This window comes from Enhydra lutris, unplaced genomic scaffold (genome assembly GCF_002288905.1).
Source record: "Enhydra lutris kenyoni isolate GAN:26980312 unplaced genomic scaffold, ASM228890v2 scaffoldscaffold26, whole genome shotgun sequence".
In the NCBI taxonomy this organism is placed as follows: domain Eukaryota; kingdom Metazoa; phylum Chordata; class Mammalia; order Carnivora; family Mustelidae; genus Enhydra; species Enhydra lutris.
This window is the reverse complement of record NW_019154110.1, coordinates 3,486,440-3,508,005: the sequence shown is the minus strand read 5'-3', so window position 1 is coordinate 3,508,005 and position 21,566 is coordinate 3,486,440. Positions and strand designations below refer to the sequence as shown.

General features: G+C 40.3%; 1 protein-coding gene across 1 annotated transcript in view; it reads left to right on the top strand.

Annotated features, from left to right (window-relative positions):
- The window catches only part of LOC111151718 (EF-hand calcium binding domain 5), a 119,408-nt gene that overhangs the window by 79,512 nt on the left and 18,330 nt on the right, over positions 1 to 21,566 (top strand). The window contains exons 15-18 of the mRNA XM_022509880.1: positions 8,646 to 8,935; positions 10,640 to 10,809; positions 11,292 to 11,520; positions 14,093 to 14,245. Of these exons, the coding sequence (XP_022365588.1) occupies positions 8,646 to 8,935; positions 10,640 to 10,809; positions 11,292 to 11,520; positions 14,093 to 14,245 (842 nt within the window). The remainder of the gene's footprint in view (positions 1 to 8,645; positions 8,936 to 10,639; positions 10,810 to 11,291; positions 11,521 to 14,092; positions 14,246 to 21,566) is intronic.

The following is a 21,566-nucleotide window of genomic DNA, read 5'->3' as shown; positions in this document are numbered from 1 at the left end:
AAAGGGGCAACTTGAAACTTTTAGCCAGCAATTTTCCCTTTTTATTCCTAATACAGCCTAATCTTCTGAGAAGAAATATTGCATATAAAAGCTGTAAAACATATGATCTGCCTCTACTGTAGAATTTAATGGAATAAATAACTCTTTCCCCATTATTTCCCAAGGAATAGCTATTAACATTTGTTGGATATATACAACTTTTAATTTTCTATTAGATATGCCTCAATATATAAGTTTTATTTTTTTAAGTAGGCTCTACCCTCAGCATAGCATGGGTCTTGAACTCCTGACCTGAGATCAAGACCTGAGCTAAAATCAAGAGTTAGATGCCTAACCAACTGAGCCACCCAGACACCCCTATGTAAGTTTCCATTTAAGTAGGACATTTAACTTTCTTAAAGTTATAACATTTTGGTGATGCATTTTGTCACCAAATTCCAGAGAGCTTGAACATTTAAGAACCATGTTTATTTAGAAAATCTCATTGAAAAACTCACATGTTTTTTTTTTTTTAAGAAACTGAAAACTGGACAAAGAAACTGCTGTTTTTTCACTCTGGAACAAGGAATCTCTAAGAAACTCCTCAGCCTTTCCTTGATTGCCATGACTTTGACATTTTTGAAGATTATAGGCTGGTTGTTTTTAGTATGTCCTTTTAGCTTGGTCTAACATTTCCTCATGATTAAATTCAGATTATTCACTTTTAGCAGAAATATCATGTAAGTGACGCTGTATTTTCTCATTGAATCTTAGCAGAAGTGCCATGATAATAACATGATATCTGTGGAGGCTCCTCAAAAAATGAAAAATAGAACTACCCTATGATCGATGATCACTTTGCTGGGTATTTACCCAAATAATACAAAAACACTAGTTCAAAAAGATATATGCACCCTTATGCTTATTACAGCATCATTTACAATAGCCAAACTATGGAAGCAACCCAAATGTCCACTGATAGATGGATGGATAAAGAAGATGGGATATATATACACACACATATACATACAATGGACATAAAAAAGAATGGAATCTTGCCATTTGCAACAACATGGGTGGACCTAGAGAGTATTATGCTAAGTGAAATAGGCCAGCCAGAGAAAGACAAATACCATATGATTTCATTCATCTGTGGCATTTAAGAAACAAAACAAAGGGGTAGGGGAGAAATGAATAAAAAAACAGATTCTTGACTCTGGAGAACAAATGGATGGTTAGCAGAGGGGAGGTGGGTGAGGGGTTGGGGGAAATAGGTGAAAGGGATTAAAGAGTACACTTATCTTGACAAGCCCTGAGTAACATACTGAATTGTTGAATCACTATATTTTACACCTGAAACTAATATAACTATGTTAACTACACTGGAATTTTTTTTTTAAATAGTATCTGTCAGTCCCTACCATTTAAAAATTATTTTTTCCCTTTGTAATTAACAAGTTTTTTGTGGTTGTACTTTGAAACCACAGAAATATCCCCCTTTTTTAAGATTTTATTTTATTTTATTTTATTTTTTTTAAAGATTTTATTTATTTATTTGACAGAGAGAGATCACAAGCAGGCAGAGAGGCAGGCAGAGAGAGAGAGGAGGAAGCAGGCTCCCTGCTGAGCAGAGAGCCCGACGCGGGGCTCGATCCCAGGACCCTGAGATCACGACCTGAGCCGAAGGCAGCGGCTTAACCCACTGAGCCACCCAGGCGCCCCAAGATTTTATTTTTAAGTAAATTTAAAAAAATTTTTTAAGTATTTTTAAGTCCCTGCACCAGGTGCTTGAACTTAAACCCCAAGATCAAGTTGAATGCTCTACCGACTGAACCAGCCAGGCCCCCCAGAATCATTCCCTTTCTTGCCAAACTTTTTGTTCATTTATTATAACAATATGTATTCATGGTTTCCTATCTTACCCAATAGGCTGTGATCCAACACTATCACTATTTATTTTAATGTTCCTATTGTCCCAGATTTGACCGACTGGGAGTCCTTTCAGTCTGGCCATGCCCTCCTCTTCCCTCCAACATTGTTGTTGTTGTTGTTTTTAAGATGTTATTTATTTATTTGACAGAGAGATAGAGAGAGCCTGAGAGCACAAGCAGGGGGAATAGCAGAGGGAGAGGGAGAAAGCAGGGAGCCGCATGTGGGGCTCAAGCCTAGGACCCTGGGATCCTGACCTGAGCCAAAGGCAGACACTTAACCAACTGAGCCACCCAGGTGCACCCCCCTCCTATATTCTATTATGAAAAATATCAGGGGCACCTGGGTGGCTTAGTTGGTTAAGCATTTGACTCTTGTTTTTGGCTCAGGTCATGATTTCAGGGTTGTGAGATTGAGCCCCCTGCCAGGGTCCGCACAGTCTGCTCAATCTCTCCCTCAGCCCCTCCCCTCACTCATGTGCTCGCTTGTTCTCTCTCTCTCTCTCTCTCTCAAAAATTTTTAAAAATTTTTTCAGACATATAGAAAAGCTCAAAGTATTTTACAGTGAGCACCTATATACTCATCTCCTAGAAAAATCTCCCTTTTTTCTTTTAGATTTTATTTATTTATTTGACAGACAAAGATCACAAGTAGGCAGAGAAGCAGGCAGAGAGAGAGGAAGGGAAGCAGGCTCCCTGCTGAGCAGAGGAGTAACATTTTACTACACTTCAAAAAGTATCTATTTATTCATCTCTTTATCCCTCTGTCCTTCCTTCTATTTCTCTTATTTTTGATACATTTCAAAAGAAACTGCAGACATCAATACATTATTACTCCTTAAACACTTCAGCATGTGTATCTTTAATTAGAGTTTGATATATGTTAACAGTTTTTTTTTCCTTTAAGGTAAAATTACACACAAAAAAACACACAATTTTTAAGTGTACATTCACTGAGTTTTGGCAAAGCGTAACTTGTGCATCCAATACCCCTATTAAGATACAGAACACAAAGTTCCCTCATGCCTCTTTCTTATGCATTCCCCATCACCAAATTACTAGGACAACCATTCTTCTGGTTGTTTTCCACTATAGATATGTTTTATCCCTTCTAATCCATATAATCCATATTTATGGACTCATTTGTATGTACACGTTTGCATAAGGCTTCTTTGACTCAGCATACTTTTTTTGAGATTCTTACACGTTGTTATATATACCAACAATTTGCTTTTTTTTCTGAATAGTATTCCATTATATGAATATACTACAGTTTGTTAGTCCATTCTCCAACTGATAGACATTTAGACTGTTGCCTGTTCTTGGCTATTGTGAATAAAGATGCTATAAAAATCTTGTACAAACCTTTTGTGTGGATATATGTTTTTATTTCTCTTTAATAAATACCTAAGTAGGATTTATAGGGTAGGGGTATTTTTAGTTATCTAAGAAACTGCCAGAAGGTTTCCTGTGTCCTTTTCACATGTATCTATCAGGCTTTGAGCCCCTCCCTGCTTTGCACAAGGAGATCTTCTAGATTCATCTTATACTTTCCCTGCACCCACCCAGGAATCACAAATTTCTCCAAGGAACCCTGGTTCTCCTAGTGGAGAATGGTATTTAGAGGCCAAGATCTTGGTTCTACACATGCTTATTTCTCCCAGGTCACTGCTCCCAAGTTTCTCTTGGGGAATATGTGTGTGTGTATGTGTGTGTATGTGTGTGTGTGTGTGTGTAAACATTCACATCTGTACATACCTCTATAAATATCTATTAATATTTTTTAAAAGATTTTATTTATTTGACAGAGAGAGAAGTCACAAGGAGGCAGAGAGGCAGGCAGAGAGAGGGGGAAGCAGGCCCCCTGCCAAGCAGAGAGCCCGATGTGGGCCTTGGTCCCAGGACTGAGATCATGGCCTGAGCTGAAAGCAGAGGCTTAACCCACTGAGCCACCCAGGCACCCTAAATATCTATTAATATTAAAAACCATAAGTTCACAACCATACTTCCTAGGCCAAAATAATAACAGGGTTCATTCTAGTTTTCTCCCTTTTTTGTAGCTCCCTTCTCTCTTGTTTTATCTATCTATTTGATCAATCTCCCATATGGAACTAATCTCCCACCCCATTGTCCTCTCCCCCACACTGATGTGTTTTCCTTCTTACTACACTTAAGTTCCAACATCCTGTATTAATTTCCATTCCCACAGTTTCCCTCCTTACTCTGCTCAGACTCTGACATCCCATACCGGATCCCCCTTCCATGTGAATGTCCTTCACACATCCCTTAGGTTCGGACATTCTGTGCAAGCCATCTTTTCACATAGATGCTCTTCTCAGTCTACTCAGGCTTTTGATTCCTTATGCTGAGCTGACCTCCTACCTGGAAGTCCTCTTCATTTTTCTTGGGCCCTGATTCCCCATGCCGAACTGTCTCTCCACATAGATACCCTCCACACTCTGTTTAGGTTCTGACTTCAAGTCAAGCTGTCCCTCCATTTGGATGCCCTTTTCACTCTGCTCAGGCCTAAATATCCCATATGAATATCCTCTTCTTCCAGCTTGGGTGCTGATACTCCAAGCTAAACAGCCTCTGCAGGGCCACGCTCTCCACTCAGATAGGCTGAAGATTGCCAGTCTTCATGGTTAACATCTTCACCTGCTCAGGCTCTGACAGCCCATGCCAAGTGACTTCCTGAACAATCCTTACCCAACTGGATTCAAATACCCCACTCTGGGCCACCATGGCTTGCTTTGATCAGGAGCAGATTCTTGCCTTGTCTTGCCCCACCAATGGCTTAGGACTTAATTGTTCAAGAAGGGAAAGGAATAAAAGGAGAAGAGGAAGAAGATATGGAAGAGGAAGAACCCACAAGTTACTTCTAATTTAATTCAAGACTATATCAGTCAGGACCCTTTGAGTCCAAGTAATAGAAAACTCAGCCCAGAGTGGTTAAATGAAAAAAGGCTTTATTGGTTCATATGATGGAAAAGTCCTGGGCAATTTCAGGACACAGCCAGATTTGGGAGTTCAAACAATGGCATTAGGACAAGTGTCTGCTTCTTTCTTTTTGTCTTTTTCAGTCTGATCCTCCTCTTTTCTATGTTTTTTCTTTTAGATTTTATTTATTTATTTGACAGACAAAGATCACAAGTAGGCAGAGAAGCAGGCAGAGAGAGAGGAAGGGAAGCAGGCTCCCTGCTGAGCAGAGAGCCCAATGCGGGGCTCAATCCCAGGATCGAGTGGCTTTAACCCACTGAGTGGCTTTAACCCACTGAGCCACCCAGGCGCCTCTCCTCTTTTCTATGTTTTGACTCCATTTTCATACAGCCTTTCCACTTGTGGGAACCAAGTCCAGTCTCACAGCCTCACAGGTTTATTCAAGTCCAGTGGGAGTAAAAAGGAAAATGTCCTCTTCCTAATAATTCAAGCAAAGTGTCTAGCATTGGACTCAACCAACCACTCTAGCTGAGGGAGTAGAATGTCCTGACTGGTTTAGGCCCACGATGCCTGCTGCATCTCTCGAACCATGAGTGAAATCCCATCCAAACACACAAAGGGAGATGAGAGTGGAGTAGTTTCCCACAAAGCAAAATTTGGGATACAAGCAACAGGAGAAAGATGAGTGTGGATGCTAAAGAGCAATAATCAACAAAAGCCCAACTATAAAAATGAGAAGCTTTCATTGATAAGATGACTAAACATACCAGGCAGTATCTGTTAATTGTCAAATTATTTATCTAACATATAATAATGTCAGATAAATAATTTTTATTTATTTATAAAATAAATAAATAAATAATATTTATAAATAAATAAATAAAATTTATAAATTTTTATTTTATAAATAAAAGATATTTTATTTATAAAATATTTTTATGTTTTCTTAAGAAAATATATTTTCTTAAGGGCAGAGGGAAAATTGGGACTGATACAGAATGGCAGCTTGTCATGTCCACAATAGCAAAACTATAGAAAGAGCCTAGATGTCCAATAACAGATGAATGAATAAAGAAGATGCGGTATACATACACACACACACACACACACACACACACACACACACACACACACACACGGTGGAATACTATGCAGCCATCAAAAGGAATGAAATCTTGCCATTTGCAACAATATGGATGGAGCTAGAGGGTATTATGCTAAGTGAAAGAAATCAATCAGAGACAGGCAATTATCATATGATCTCTCTGATATGAGGAATTTGAGAAACAGAATGGAGGATCATAGGGGAAGGGAGGGAAAAATGAAACAATATGAAACCAGAGAGGGAGACAAAACATAAGAGACTCTTAATCTCAGGAAACAAACTGAGGGTTGCTGGGAGGGGGTGGGGTGGAAGGGATGGGGTGGCTGGGTGATAGACACTGGGGAGGGTATGTGCTGTGGTGAGGGCTATGAACTGTGTAAGACTGATGAGTCACAGACCTGTACCCCTGAAACAAATAATACATTCATTATGTGTTAATTGAAAAAAAAAAAAAAAAAGAATGGCTGCTTGTCTTCCAAGGGAAGGAGAAATTGTGGTAGAAGACTTCTTCAGGAAGGAGAGATTTTGAAATTTAAAATTTAAATGAGAAGGGCACATACCCTATGATTTATTTATAATAATATATAACATATAGTTTATAATAAGTGTCAAAGAAACTTACACATGTGCTCCGAGAGACATGTATAAAAATGGTTTCAGCACTGCTCATAAGGGCAAATCCTGGAGACAGCCTGCATGCCCACAGACAGGAGAATAAATCCATGGCAGTAGGCTCACAAAATGACATACTATGTAGTGGTGGAAAGAATGAGTCCCAGCCAGAAGAACAACATGGGTGGATTTGGTAGCATGATGTGGAATAAAAAAGTAAGTCCCAGAAAACAACATATAGCATGATGTCCTTTTTCAGAAGTTTACCAATAGACAAAACTAATTTAGAAATATACTGTTTAGAAGCATATACACACACACATACACAATAACACTATTGGGTAAATAAAAGGAAAGGATGAATAAAGCAAAAGCAAAACTTCAGGATGGGGGCGCCTGGCTGGCTCAGTGGGTTAAAGCCTCTGCCTTTGGCTCAGGTCATGATCCCAGGGTCCTGGGATCGAGCCCCACATTGGGCTTTCTGCTCCCTGGGGAGCCTGTTTCCTCCTCTCTCTCTGCCTGCCTTTCTGCCTACTTGTGATCTCTGTCTGTCAAATAAATAAAATCTTTAAAAAAAAAAAAAAACTTCAGGATGTTGGTTGGGGTGTGGGGAGGCAGGGGAAGGAACAAGGTCAGGGTATAGATGTGCTGTTGGTATTGTTCAGGTGTGGTAACACAATAGTAATTGTACAATTAAAAAAAATAAAAGGTATGGATGCAGAAGTGTGCAAGGCATAGTCAGGACCATAAGTAGAATGGAGATAGTGGAGCAATTCGATTCAGTTGTACAACATAGTGATTCTGCATACATTATGCTGTGCTCACCTCAAGTGTAGCTGCCATCTGTCACTGAATGTGGTAGGACTTTGAACCAGGGAATTGCATGATGCAAGTTGTGTTTCATTTTTGCCTGTTGCTATCTTTTTAATAGGTATTGTTTAGAATAGTTGGGGTGTGTTTATGATTATTCAAATGCCATGATTAATAAAAGCCTTAAGTTTGACTTAGTACCTTTGAGGTTCATTCTAGTTGTATGTTATCTGTTTATTTAAAAAATGTTATGTATATAGTTGACACACAATGTTACATTAGTTTCAGGTGTACAACATGGTGATCCAACTTCATACGTTATGTTATGCTCACTTTAAGGGTAGCCACTATCTGTCACCACACAGCACTATTACAGTATCATCAACTATATTCCCTATGCTATGCCTTTTATTCCTGTGACTTATTCATTCTACAACTAGAAGTCTGTATCTCCCACTCCCCTTCACCCTTTCTGTCCATTCCCCTATCCACCTTCCCTCTAGCAACCATCAGTTTGTTCTCTGTATTTAGAGGTCTGATTATGCTTTTTTTGGTCACAAGTTGTGTTTTAATTTAATTTTATAAATATGTATTGAACCTTACTCTTAGTAATCTAATTATGTATAAAATGATTAGTACTGTTTTGGGATTATGGTAATAGGAATGGAGAGAAATGGAAACAAGATATATTGCCAAAGGCTAACAGGATAGGATTAAGTGGCCTATTCAATATGGGAGGTAAAAAGTAGGGAGGAGTCAAAGTTGACCCTGGTGTTTCCCCCACTGCTGAGTGTGGTAGAGTTAAAAAAACAAAACAGAGGGGCACCAGGGTGGCTCAGTTGATTAAGCGTCCAACAGCTGATTTTGGTTCAGGTTATGATCTCAAGGTTGTGAGATCAAACCCCACATCCAGCTGGGTGTGGAACCTGGTTAAGATTCTCTGTCTCCCTCTTCCTCTACCCCTCCCCCCATTCCCCTCTCCCTCTTTCTCTGTCTGTCAATCTCTTAAAAAATAAAAAATAATTAAAAATAATATATTTTTTTTTTAAAAAGCAAAACAGAAACGGGGAAGATGACACAGGACATCTTGAGCTCAATACAGGAAGTCACTGTAGGGGTTCTGTTGGGCTTTGAGATGCCTTTGAGATACCTGGTTTTCCATGGTGAGCAGTTGTCAGGGGCTTCAGTCAGCTATAAAAGAGGAATGAAAATTTCCCCCATAGATAAATGAACCTTTGATTAGTTCTTGGTTTTACATTTATGTCTTTTAGCCAAACTACACATCCAATTTCCAAAGCCACACCCTGACCAAGAAGTGAGGTTGTCTTTAAAACAGTTTCAGAAATACATAGAATTGGTTGTATCTGAACTCAGAGGCAATGAAGATCATGTTCTGGAAAGTGTTGTGGAGTTTCTGATGAATATTTTAGAAAGGAGCCATACTGAGAATTTGAGGAATTGTGCCAGACGAAAGTGGCTATACCAGATCCAACGTGCTGCAGAGACAAGTGGGGTGTCCTTGGAACCAGTGTACACGGAGACTTTTAATGCCCTCACCCAGGTAGGTTTTCCTAAGGTGATACATAAGAGGAGAAACGTCCTCATAGTAGGGGGTGCTCGATGGTTTCACAGGGAGCACTTGACATTCTCTTGAAAAATCACTGGGTACTGCTATAGAAGTTGCATTCATTCCCAAACGTCACAATGACCCAAAGCCTAGGAAAGAGGCAACTGGAAGGATTGTAGGTTGGGAACGTAGAAGTAGAGAGGAAAGGTATAAAAGACAGAACCATGTCTTGTGATTCCTAATTTCATTTGTGCTGAGAGTCAAATAAGATTAGAGCAGAAAATAGACTAATACTGAAAAATACCCGTAAGGAGATGTGCAGGCACTTCAAGCCACATTTCCCTTGCATGATGTTTCAGGAGTTGGTTTCAAAAGGTACTATTTAAATCATAAAGTCATTATAAACGAGGATCCAACATCACACAATATTTCATAGCACTGCCTAGAAACACACGGGTACTATTATAGAATCTTATAGAATCGTGTCACTTAAAACACATGCCTCTGATGGGACCACTGCCCACAGCTTTGCCATCCTCTCCAAGACTCCCAGCTGGCTGCTTCTCCCAGGCAGAAATAGCATGGCTGTCTTCTATATATGTCACAGATTCCACTAGTCCAGGGAACCTGGAGTCACACTGCAACACTTAAAGGACTCATTTACTGAATGGCTGAATTATCCAACGTAGTTTGAAATGGTTTGCCCAGGAGCAGAAGACTGATCTAGAAAAGAGGTTATTACTCCAACTTGCTTCAGAGATCTGTGGTACATTTTTGTTAGTTACTCTATAGATCTTTTATGTAGAAAAGACAGAATAAAGGTAGAGGGGGGAAAAAAAAGAAAGAAAAGCAGACCTAAATACATAGAAAGAGGAGACAAAGATCAAGGAAAGCATCTTTCATGTCCCCAACTTATAGACATGCTCAATATATGTGTTAATACATAGTGTTGTTAATAACATTGTAATATCTTAGGTACAGAGAATTTTCAGATATTTGAATTCGAAAGAGTAGTTGCAGAAAGTCTGCAATCTGGGGCCCCAAGAAATTTTTTCTCAACATAAATCAAATGTCATAGCCAAACTATGTTAAGAATTCCTTGAGAGCATTTTTTTCTACATTCACTTCATAGTAGATGGTGAAAATCTACTCAAGAAATATGAGTGAAATGAAGCCATCTTCTTGCCCTAGTCCTCCAAAATAAATACTTTTAACTGAAGCCCAGACAATATGACTATAGTTTAAAGGGATCCAAGTTTTAAACTTCTAAATTTGAGTAAGAGGAGAGATTTTTTATAAAGATTTTATTTATTTATTTGACAGAGAGAGACACAGCGAGAGAGGAAACACAAGCAAGGGGAGTGGGGGAAGGAGAAGCAGGCTTCCCGCTGAGCAGGGAGCCTGATGTGGGGCTCAATCCCAGGATCCGGGGATCATGACCTAAGCTGAAGGCAGATGCTTAACAACTGAGCAACCCAGGCACCCCCCTATTTTTTTTTTTTAAGTAAACCAGTTTAGTAGACATAAAATAAATTGATTCCACTCATTAAGACTCAGATTTGGGAGACAGCTGTGGTGCCAGTCTTTTTCCCACTGCCCATTGGGGTCAGATGCTCAAACAGGCTAATGAAGAGGCATGATTAAAATAATAGCTCTTTGGCTATTGGCAAATACGTGGTCAGAAACATTTTGCCATAGGACGCTGAAGCCCATGGGAATAAGAAGATCAGTGCTCACATTTCCCTCTTAGAAGAAAACCTACTACTGCCTGACAGAGGGCAAGTCCTGTTGAGGAACGTAGCTTGTACATTAGATGATGCTCCATTTGTGCTGAACAGAGTACTCTACCGGGACATGAAGGGAATCAGGTAAGAATTTATGAGGAGGTTGGTTTTACCCTTCTAAAATAATAATTCCCTTTCTGAAGTAAATGAGTATTGAAATCCTAGTTAGCTGCCCACTAGAGAAATGCCTCAGGTCACCACGCTCCTGGAGTGGGAGGTGATGGGTTGTTAGTCTTGAGTAATTTCACCTGGTCATTTCTAGCACTCACTCCCAGGCACTCTGGGACTCGGGAACTCTGCTTCACAACATCAGCACCATTGATTCTGCCTGCTTTATGAGTTATATCTCCGGCATCCTGTTTATATGTGTTTACCCTGTTATGACCTAAGCTCATTTTTTAAGTCTTTTTCTCAAGTCAGACTCTCCAAACCAGCAATTTCATGAGTCCACTTCTCTGACATACAATCCCAATAATTACAAATGGAGAATTTATTTAATTTCCTGCACAGTTTCATCTAAAGCCTTTCCTGGGCCTTTCTACTGTCTCCATATTCCTATTCCTCAGCTTTACAGTAGTGGATGAAGGAAAGCCAATACACGTGCCCCAAGTTCAGCACCATGGGAACATCTTTTTCTGGAACACTTCTGTCAAGAAGAGTGATCAAAATGGATCATTCCTGGCTCTGCCTCTTCAGGATGCACATATGAGGATCTTTGGGGTCATGGCTGTTGACACCCTAAAAGATCCCAAAAAAATTAACATCTTTGTACCTCATGAGATCAGATTCTATCAGGTAAGTCATGGAGGAATTCTTCAAGAACAATGGTAGGATTGCCTCTCCTTCTATATTTTTAAAAAACAAAACCTAAAACCAGATGAGAATAAAGCTGTATATATAGATAGTGTCATCCTACTGTTCCTGTTCACTGTGTGTATCTGTTTTCAGAGAGGTTCCCCATTACACATGGAAGAACCCTCAGCCTCTGTTGCCTGTCTATGCCTCAGTCTCTCTGGGGAGATGCTAATATGTGTCCCACTGCACTAATCATAGGAACAGCATTTTATGCTGTAGGACTGAAATCCAACCATTAGACTACTAATTAAGACCCACAAAGTAGGAATGAGCCTTGAAAAGGTACACATTTATGTGTTATTAATAGGGGAACCTAGAAATCTTTTATTTACCACAAATGCATTCCCATGGCTCTTGGTTTGATGTGATGTTATGATTTTTGAGAATGAAGAATGAATGAAAAAGTCTAAATGTGTCTTGAGTATGCATGTTTTCTAATTCGATCACAGAAAAGATGGGCACTTTTAAGGCAATAACTGGACCATTTCTACAAGCATTTTAATTTGGTTTTATGAATAGGAATTGCAGAGAAGGAAGATTGAAGCCTTTACGGAGGCGATCGTCTGAGATATAGCAGCAATCAGGAACTTGCTAGGCTTTTTTTTTTTTTTTTTTTTTTTGGATATTTAAACTTTATTTTTTCACTCTTCCAAGATTCATTGTCTATACATCACACCCAGTGTTCCATGCAATATGTGCCCTCCTTAACACCCACCACCAGGCTAGGCTTTTATCACTCATTCTCCTCTAAGCCCCTACCTCTTTATGTTTATTTACCAGGATTTAAAATTTTCTCTTCCTGAGGCACATGGATGGCTCAGTCAACTGAGCGTCCCACTCTTAGCTTCGGTTCAGGTCATGATCTTGTGGTCATGGGATCAAGCCCCAGATGAGGCTCAGCGTGGAGTCTGCTTGAGATTCTCTCTCCTTTTCCCTCTGCCCCTCCCCTTGCTTACACTTTCTCTCTCTCAAATAAATAATAAAATCTTTAAAAATAAATAAATAAAATTTTCTCTTCCTGTTTCCTGGATGTATAATTGAGGAATGTGGTAGAACCTTTTTCTCTGGACATCTGTTTAATAATATTTACTCTCATTGGACCTAAGAATGATGTGAAGATATTCAAAAGAAGATGAAGGAGAATGGAGTTATCAGTGGGGGAATTACAGATAGCCTTGTTAGAGAACATGTCAAAATGAATTTTTTTAAGGTTTTATTTATTATTTATTTATTTATTTATTTATCAGACAGAGATCACAAGGAGGCAGAGAGGCAGGAGGTGAGAGACGTAGGGAAGCAGACTCCCTGCTGAGCAGAGAGCCTGATGCGGGGCTCAATCCCAGGACCTGGAGATCATGACCTGAGCTGAAGGCAGAGGCTTAACCCACTGAGTCACCCAGGCGCCCCTCAAAATGAATTTTAAATTGACTCTCTTACACTGCCTGGGCTCATAGTGCTACTTAGCTCCTGGGACACACTGTTGCTGCTCTCCTAAGTACAAGGGCGGGGGGGGGGGGATGTTGTATCCCATAACGATTGACACAGTGCCTCTGATACAGAGTAAGGAGTTAACATTTATGCTTTCAATATAATACCGAGACATGTTCAGGAGTGACATTGATCTCTTGGTCAATGTAGTTGACCATTTATGTTTGGGACTTTGTTTCATTTCATGCCAAGAATGAAGGAGCATTGTGAAAATAAAGTATTATGTGGAAAAAAAAAAGACTCTCCAGCCCCTGGAGGTAAAAGCTCCTGGGTTACCCTGAGATGCCTTGGGTCCTATTATAAAATTCACATAGTTGTTAAGGATTTGTGGTTCCTAGAGTCTATTGTTACCATCATCATCATCATCATCATCATCAGCCAAGCAGAGAAAGACAACAACCATACATTTTCACTCATGTGGAACATAAGGAGTTGTGCAGAGGACCATAGGGGAAGGGAGGGAAAACCGAATGGAAAGAAATCCTAGAGTCTCTTGACAACAAGACAACAGATGGGTTCTAAGGACTTCCTATCCCTTCTCTGTGGAACAGGCTCTCTTTATGTCTATGAGAAGACTGTATAATCTGACATGTTGCAGGCCTTTGGAACAGAGCACAGCCTGTACTACTGATCTGATGACAGAAGCCACATAAAAATCCTATCAAGGGAACTCCTACCCATCTGCCCAAGGCTGGCATTAGTTCCTGGCTTTTAAATATTTTTCTTCATTTCAAACTTTACCTTGTTCTTCTGACTCTGTTCTCTGATGATACATATCACAGATTTCACTGGATGATTATCAGGAAACATAAATTATGTGGGTCTTACAGTAGATCTCTCCTTACACCTTTGATTTCTTGAGATCTTTTTTGTGTAGTAGAATCTGGAACACTGCTTTTTGAGAACTGATGAGTAATTTGTTGGAAATAGATTATCATTAATTTTATAAGATAATCCAATTGATGCCTTAATTACTTTGTTAGTTTAAAAAAGAAAAGACAATGAAAATGTTCTGTCTCTACAGGGTGTCGCCAATGTCTTCAGCACTGCCTATCACTATGTGCACAGCAGGGAGCATATCCTGCATGTTGTGATCACAGGCATTGGCTGGCTCTGTGACATCACGTCTGACATTACCACGATCACGACATACTTCATTGAGCCGGGCCCAACGCAGGTAAGCAAGGTTGGGCAGTGTTAGAACTCTAACAGTGTTTCTAGATATTCTTGTCTTGCTAATATTTTTTTAAAAATTTTATTTACTTATTTGAGAGAGAGAGAGAGCAAGAGGGAAAGGGAGAGGGAGAAGCAGACACCCTGCTGAGGAGGGAGCCTGAGTGGTACTCGATCCCAGGACCCTGAGATCATGACCTGAGCCAAAGGCAGATGCTTAATCAACTGAGCCACACAGGCACCCCCGTCTTACTAATATTTTAAAATTAGGGGCACCTGGGTGGCTCAGTCGTCAGGCGTCTGCCTTCGGCTCAGGTCATGAACCCCCAGGGTCCTGGGACTGGGCCCCACATCGGGCTCCCTGCTCCGTGGGAAGCCCACTTCTCCTGCTCCTACTCCCCCTGTTTGTGTTTCCTCTCTCGCTGTGTCTTTCTCTGTCAAATAAATAAATAAAATCTTTTTAAAAAACATATTTAGTTAGCTATTAAGACAACTGGGGACATATTTCCCATAATCCCAACTCAAGAGCCTTGCTTATGAGTGGCAAAAGTCCATCTCAAACTGCTTTGGGCAGAAAAGGGAATTGATTGACTCATGTGACCAAAATGAAGGACAGGAGTCAGGCTGGCTTCCAGGATGGCCAGAACCAGGAATTCGATACCATCGGCTCTCTCTCATGTTCTTCCTCTCTGCAGCCCTCATGTCTGCTTCCCTCTACACTTCGGCTTGGTCCTTCCAGCTTAAGATAGGCTCTCTCCTCAGAGCAAGCCAGATGCTTAGTAACTAAAAAAGTAACTAAAAAAGAATCTTTCCATCTTGTTTCAATTTGGAAAACCCAAGAGAGATCTTCTTAGTCTATCCTGAGATACACCTCCCCAGCCAGGGGCGGGGGGTGGAGGAGTTTACAGTAACTGGCAGCCCCCACCTGAATCATATGGGTGATGTGGGAAGGGAGGAGGCTCTGGAGTTTGGAAGGACATAATGACATCACACCAGTTAAAAAAAGGCCTGTCTCTAATGCAATGAGTCTTCACCAAATGTTTATTTTGCTTCTTTACACTTTCTTCCCCCAAGGTTTTATTTAACTTTCAGCTCATTAACATACAGTGCAATATTAGTTTCAGGTGTAGAATTTAGTGATTCCTCACTTATATATACAACACCTGGTGCTCATCACAACAAGCTCCTTCCTTACTACCCATCACCTGTTTAGCCCATTCGGCATATCACCCCCATCCCCCAATAGCCCACCCCCCCCCTCCAGTAACCATCGTTTGTTCTGTATAGTTAATAGTCTATTTCTTGGTTTGCCTCTCTTCCTGCCCCCCCCCACACTTAATCTTATTTATTTAATTTTTTTCAGATTTATTTATTTAAGAGAGAAAGAGAGAACAGGGGGAGGGACTGAGGGAAAGAGAGCATACTGAAGCAACTCCTCGCTGAGCCCGGAGCCCAATGTGGGCCTCGGTCCCAGGACCCTGAGATCATGACCTGAGCTGAAATCAAGAGTCCGTCGCTCAACGGACTGAGCTACCTAGGCGCCTCTACACTTCATTTTAATGTTAGGATTTTGCATGTGGTGAGAATGGATGGAAAGGCACCTTTCTTTTAAGAAGGCTAAAGAGTCCAGTATGTTGCCTGATCATGTGGTGGCAGCAACTTGGTTGTCTCTCAGTCTCCTGACTGGCCCCCAACATGTGCCTCTCCCCTTCTCTCCAGGCTCCTTTCTTCTCTGAGTGGCTGGACCAAGCTGATGAGGCCTCAGCCAAAGAGCAGAATCACAGAGCTCTCTGGTGGAACAAACCAGAGTGCAGAGGTGGAGAACTCCCAGTTATGGGTGCTGCTTCCAGGGGTGAGGTAGGAAAGGGAAGCTCCAAGTGTTCCCTCGCCCCAGTGTGTGGGGGTGAAGGCTGAAGACCATTTAGTATTGGGGCAGACCACCAGTTCTGATAGGCCACAGTCATAGTGTGGGATCTGGGGAGGATTTGACTTGGCCAGTGTCCACACTTAAGAAGAGCCCTGTTAGGGCCTCAAGGGAAATGATAGCTAGGGCACCATGAAGAAAAGTTAAAATCATCCACAGCAGTCAACAAAAAGCATGGCCTCTCAGGGCATGTAGTTTCCATGGTCACAATGATGTGGACAAGATCACCAGAGTCACTATCCTTCTGATTCATGTTATAGAGGTGAAGAAGACCCTCCCCAAGGTGGGGAAGAAGAGGACCACTGAGGAAATTCAAATTATCTTAGGTGTAACACTTGTGCAATTTATTATCAATAATAAGGATTATTATTTAAAAATAATAAACCCCAAAGCACCTATGCTTTACTATTTCTTTGCAGTCCCAAACTTGTTAAATAGGTAACTGTAATCAACAGAATAATGGCTACCCCCCCCCCAAAGATATCCACTTCCCAATTTCTGGAACCTGGGAATGTGTTACTGTAGTGCAAGAGGGACTTTGCAGATGGGATTCAGATGAAAGGTCTTGAGATAGAGAAATGATCCTGGATTACCCAGGTGGTCCCAATGTAATCACCTAAGTCCTTAAAAGTACAGAACCTTGTCTGGCTTTGGTCCCTGAGAGATGCAAGTTTGGAAAAGGAACCAGAGAGATGGCATTGGGGGAAGGATGGGACACCTGTTGCTGGTTCTGAGATGTGCGGGGCTATGTATAAAGGTCTGTGGGAACTAGGGGCAGTCCCCACCTAATAGCCACCAGGGAAACCAAGACCTCAGTCTCTTATTTCCCTGAGGTCTTGAGAGGAACAAGTGGCTAATGTGTGTGCCCCATTGGTTATCTGCAGTCCTATCACTAGGCTTTTTGAAAACAAGCAAATGCCAGAGATTAGTCAGTGATTGCTGCTTTCTACTTCATCACATTTCTAAAGCAATATGGACTTTCTGCTTGAATGAGAGGCAAGGAGGAAGAGACCATCAGGAGGAAGAAAAACACCATACCACAAGTCATGTTTCACATCGTATCATACATGACAGAAAGCAAGTTTTTTCTATCTCAGTTTCAAAAATGCTGTTACTCTGCCCAGGACATTCTCCCCACTTCACCCTGTGTCACCTTTAGGTTCTACATGAAACAAGCTACAAACATTGCCAAGGAACCTAAGTTTTTTTGTTTTTGTTTTTTTTAAAGATTTTATTTATTTATTGGACAGACAGATCACAAGTAGGCAGAGAGGCAGGCAGAGAGAGAGGAGGAAGCAGGCTCCCCGCCGAGCAGAGAGCCCAACGAGGGGCTCGATCCCAGGATCCTGAGATCATGACCTGAGCCGAAGGCAGAGGATTTAACCCACTAAGCCACTCAGGCACCCCAGTTTTTTTTTTTAACAAAACAGAAAATCATATGATTTTTTTAAATAAGAACGCCACTTTTTAAACATAGAATGTCTTCCAAAAATTATTCATAAATTTAACAAAACTCCAAGAAAAATCCCAAAATGATTTTTTTAATTGACCAAATGATTTTAATTTTCATCTGGAGAAATAAATAAGTGTATGAGCATAGCTGAGAGAAGGAGGAATGAGAGGGAATTTACAGTCTTGATCTGGGGAAGAATGGCTAAACCCACACCACAGGTTGAAACGATTAAATCCAGGCTGCTACATTGATGACATAATAAGGTAGAACTTCTTGCACCAAAATTATAGACAAAATAAGTTTTTTTAAATAAAGTGAGGGGAAATTGCCACATATTTAGCAAAGGGTTAACAGTGTTCTACACAAATCAGTAAGATTTTTTAAAAAATCCGAAAGAAAAATTAGCAAAAGACAAGTCTACTAAAAAAAATTGCGGTGGTGCAGTTGGGTGGTTCCGTTGGTTGAGTGTCTGCCTTTGGCTCAGGGTCCTGGGATGGAGTCCTGGGCTCCCTGCTCGGCGGGGAGCCTGCTTCTCCTTCTCTCTCTGCCCACTCCCCCAGCTTGTGCTTTCTCAAATAAATAAAATCTTTAAAAAAAAGTTTTTTTAAAGCCTGCTCAATAAACATGGAAAAAATGTTCCATTCTTATAATGAAATAAATACAAAGTTAAGTAAAAGTTAGATTTTATCTACTAAATTGAAAAAGATTTTTAAACTATAATTTGAAATGCCTTTTAGACTCTAAGTGGAGATATTAAATAGATAGTTGAATATATGAACTAGTGTTTGGGAAGAAATCCAGCCTAGCAAATAAATAGTGTTTAAAACCATGAGGGATACCTGGGTGGCTCAGCCGTTTAAGCATCTGCCTTGGGCTCAGGTCATGATCCCAGAGTTCAGGGATCGAGTCCCACATCGGCCTCCCTGCTCAGAAGGGAACCTGCTTCTCCCTCTGCCTGATGTTCCCCTGCTTGTGCTCAACCTCTCTCTTCCTCTCTCTCACTTTGACAAATAAATTCTTAAAAAAAAAAACAAAACATGGGATTGGGTTATACAACATCATGAATGTATTTCGTGCCACCAAATTGTACACTTTTAAATGGTTTAAGTGCTAATATTATGCTAGGTATATTTTAACATAATAACCAAAACAAAACAAAACAAAACAAAACAAAACAACCCAAAACCATGAGACAAGATAGAATAACCAAGGGAATGAGTGAGACTAGGGAAAAAAAAAAAAAAAAAGCCTAAAGTCCAAGCCCTGAGACAGTCAAGTGTTTGGAATCATTGTGGCTCAAAATTAAATTGACTTTGACCTACTGTATGAAAAATATTTTGCCTTTTGTATCCTGACCCTTGACAAACACACACACACACAGAGGTACACTCTTAAAATAGAAGTTTTACGAAACAATACCTACCTTAACTATGTGATGTTTTTGGATACTTTCTCTTCTATTTTAGCTCATTCTTTTAAAAAAAAATGTTTGTCGGATGCCTGGGTGGCTCAGTGGGTTAAGCCTCTGCCTTTGGCTCAGGTCATGATCTCAGGGTCCTGGGATCGAGTCCCGCATCGGGCTGTCTGCTCAGTTAGGGAGCCTGCTTCCTCCTCTCTCTCTCTGCCTACTTGTGATCTCTGTCTGTCAAATAAATAAATCTTAAAAAAAAAAGTTTGTCAAAAGAGAAAAAAAGCACAAGAGGATAAATACAAAATAATATGTAATGCGTGAGGTGAGAATGAATAGATGGTAGGATACCCGCTTTCCAAAAGTTCATGTTTGGCCACTTCTCTTCTACAAAAGACTCTCATTAGTATCTGTTTTTTTCTGACTCACAGAAATCCAATGAGAACTTTTGCTTTTATGAAAAAGGTAAAAAGTGAAAATAGGGTCCACTGTTTGTTTTGCAGTGAGCCCCCAGAGCGGAAGAGAGGCCCCATTAGCCTCTCCCCACCCCCACCCCCACCCACACTCAGCATCTCAGCATCTAGCCGCCACACCTTTGAACTGTGTTTGTGAGCATCTGTGCTTTATCTCAATTTATTCTGTGCATCCATTAGCAAGATGTGTTGTAAGGTATCAGAAAGGCCTAAGAGAGGTTATTTGGGGAGTCCAGGAATGCTCAAAAATGTTTCTGTATAAATTAATAGTAACTGCTTCTTCACTTTACATTGTTTTAGCTCATGAAAGGTTTCCTACTTTCAGAGAGTGGGGCAAACCTGTATTGAAAAAGTAAGGAGGAAAAAAATAACAAGCCAGTAGCAGAAGAAAGAAAATGGGGGATACTACCATCGCAGCCCTTTTCTCTAAACAGTTTCCTAGAAAATCTTGACTAGAGTGGGTATCTCACTACTGAATAATACTGAGGCACTTGATGAATTTGTAGTTTCTTGGTCCAAGTAAAAGTAAATTAAAAGCTTATTATGAGGCATATTCTTTATGAAGCCCTTATTATCGTATTATGTTCCCAGTCTTAACAGAAGTGGCTGAACTGACACAATTTGGGAGGAAGAGGTGGAAACAGGAGAGGAATTGTCTAGTTTGGACTAAAGATTTAAACTTAGGAACATAGTCACAGTGAGATTCTAAAAAATCCTCTTAGTCTAGTATATATAACACCCAATAACGAATCATGGAAGAAATAAATTAGGAAAAGTTAGATGCTGAATTGCCAACATCAGAGAACCTTTCCAGATTCTCTGTTGAGAACATTTTTCATCTAAACTGTTTGGGTGAACACTTGAGGTCATGACAAGAGGAAGCTCCACACTACGAAGCGGTTGTTCCCCAGAGCACCATTCATCATGCTGTCCCTATGGATCTTGTTATCACAGTTTCCCTTTTAATCAAAGGATTTTTTAAAGGTGGACATAAAAAACGCTTTTTAGGGGCTCCTGGGTGACCCAGTCGGTTAAGCGTCTGCCTTTGGCTCATGATCTCAGGGTCCTGGGATCGAGCCCCATGTTGGGCTCCCTGCTCAGTGGGAGCCTGCTTTTCCCCCTGCTTGTGCTCTCTCTCTGTCAAAAAACAAAAACAAACCTTTTTATTTCTTCCAGTTGAATTCATCTTTTCTACAGTTTAGTATATTTTACAGGATATGTTAATCTTACTTTCTTATAAATAATCTCTACCAAAAAAAGTTGGTCACGACTCATTCCAAACTCATCAAATTGCATCCATCAAATATGTGCAGTTTTTTGTATATCTGTGATACTCCAATAAAGCTGTTTTTTAAAGGCACTAAAATGGAGTGTCTGGGTGAATCAGTCAGTTAACCATCCAACTCTTGATTTTTGAATCAGGTCATGATCTCAGGGTCGTGAGATGGAGCCCCCATGATGGAGGGGGGCTGCTTAAGAGTCTCTCGTTCTCCTTCTGCCCCTCCCTACTTGCATGCATGCTTTCTCTCTCTCTTAAAAAAAAGGGAGGCATTAAAATATTTTCATAACCCATAGTTAGGTTATAATCTATAGTTCAAAAACGTCCTAGAGGTGAGGAAGACAAAGAAGCAGCAAGAAATAGAAAAGTGATTTGGGGGAGAACCAGGAGTCCCCACTTTGGGACAAGTGGTGTCCCAAAGACCAAGTGAATAAAGCATGTCAAGAAGGAAATTGTTCACTGAGTCACATGCTGCTACAGCAGAAGATGATGATTAGGGTTTGATCGATGGATTTCACAATAAGGGAGTCACTAGTGACCTTGACCAAGGTAGTTTTGATGAGATGGTAAAGACAAAGACCTCAGGGGAGAATATTTTTTACTGTTCTTATTTTCCTTGGACTTTTCTGTATTTTCCAAATGTTTTATAATGCACTCTTCACATTAAAAATATGGTTTTGTCACAATTATAAAAAAAGTTTGTGCATCTAAAAAAATGTTGTAATTTGAAAATTTTCTCTCATGAATGCCTCATTCTTAAAGGTACTAAGAAAGATGTCCCGTTACTT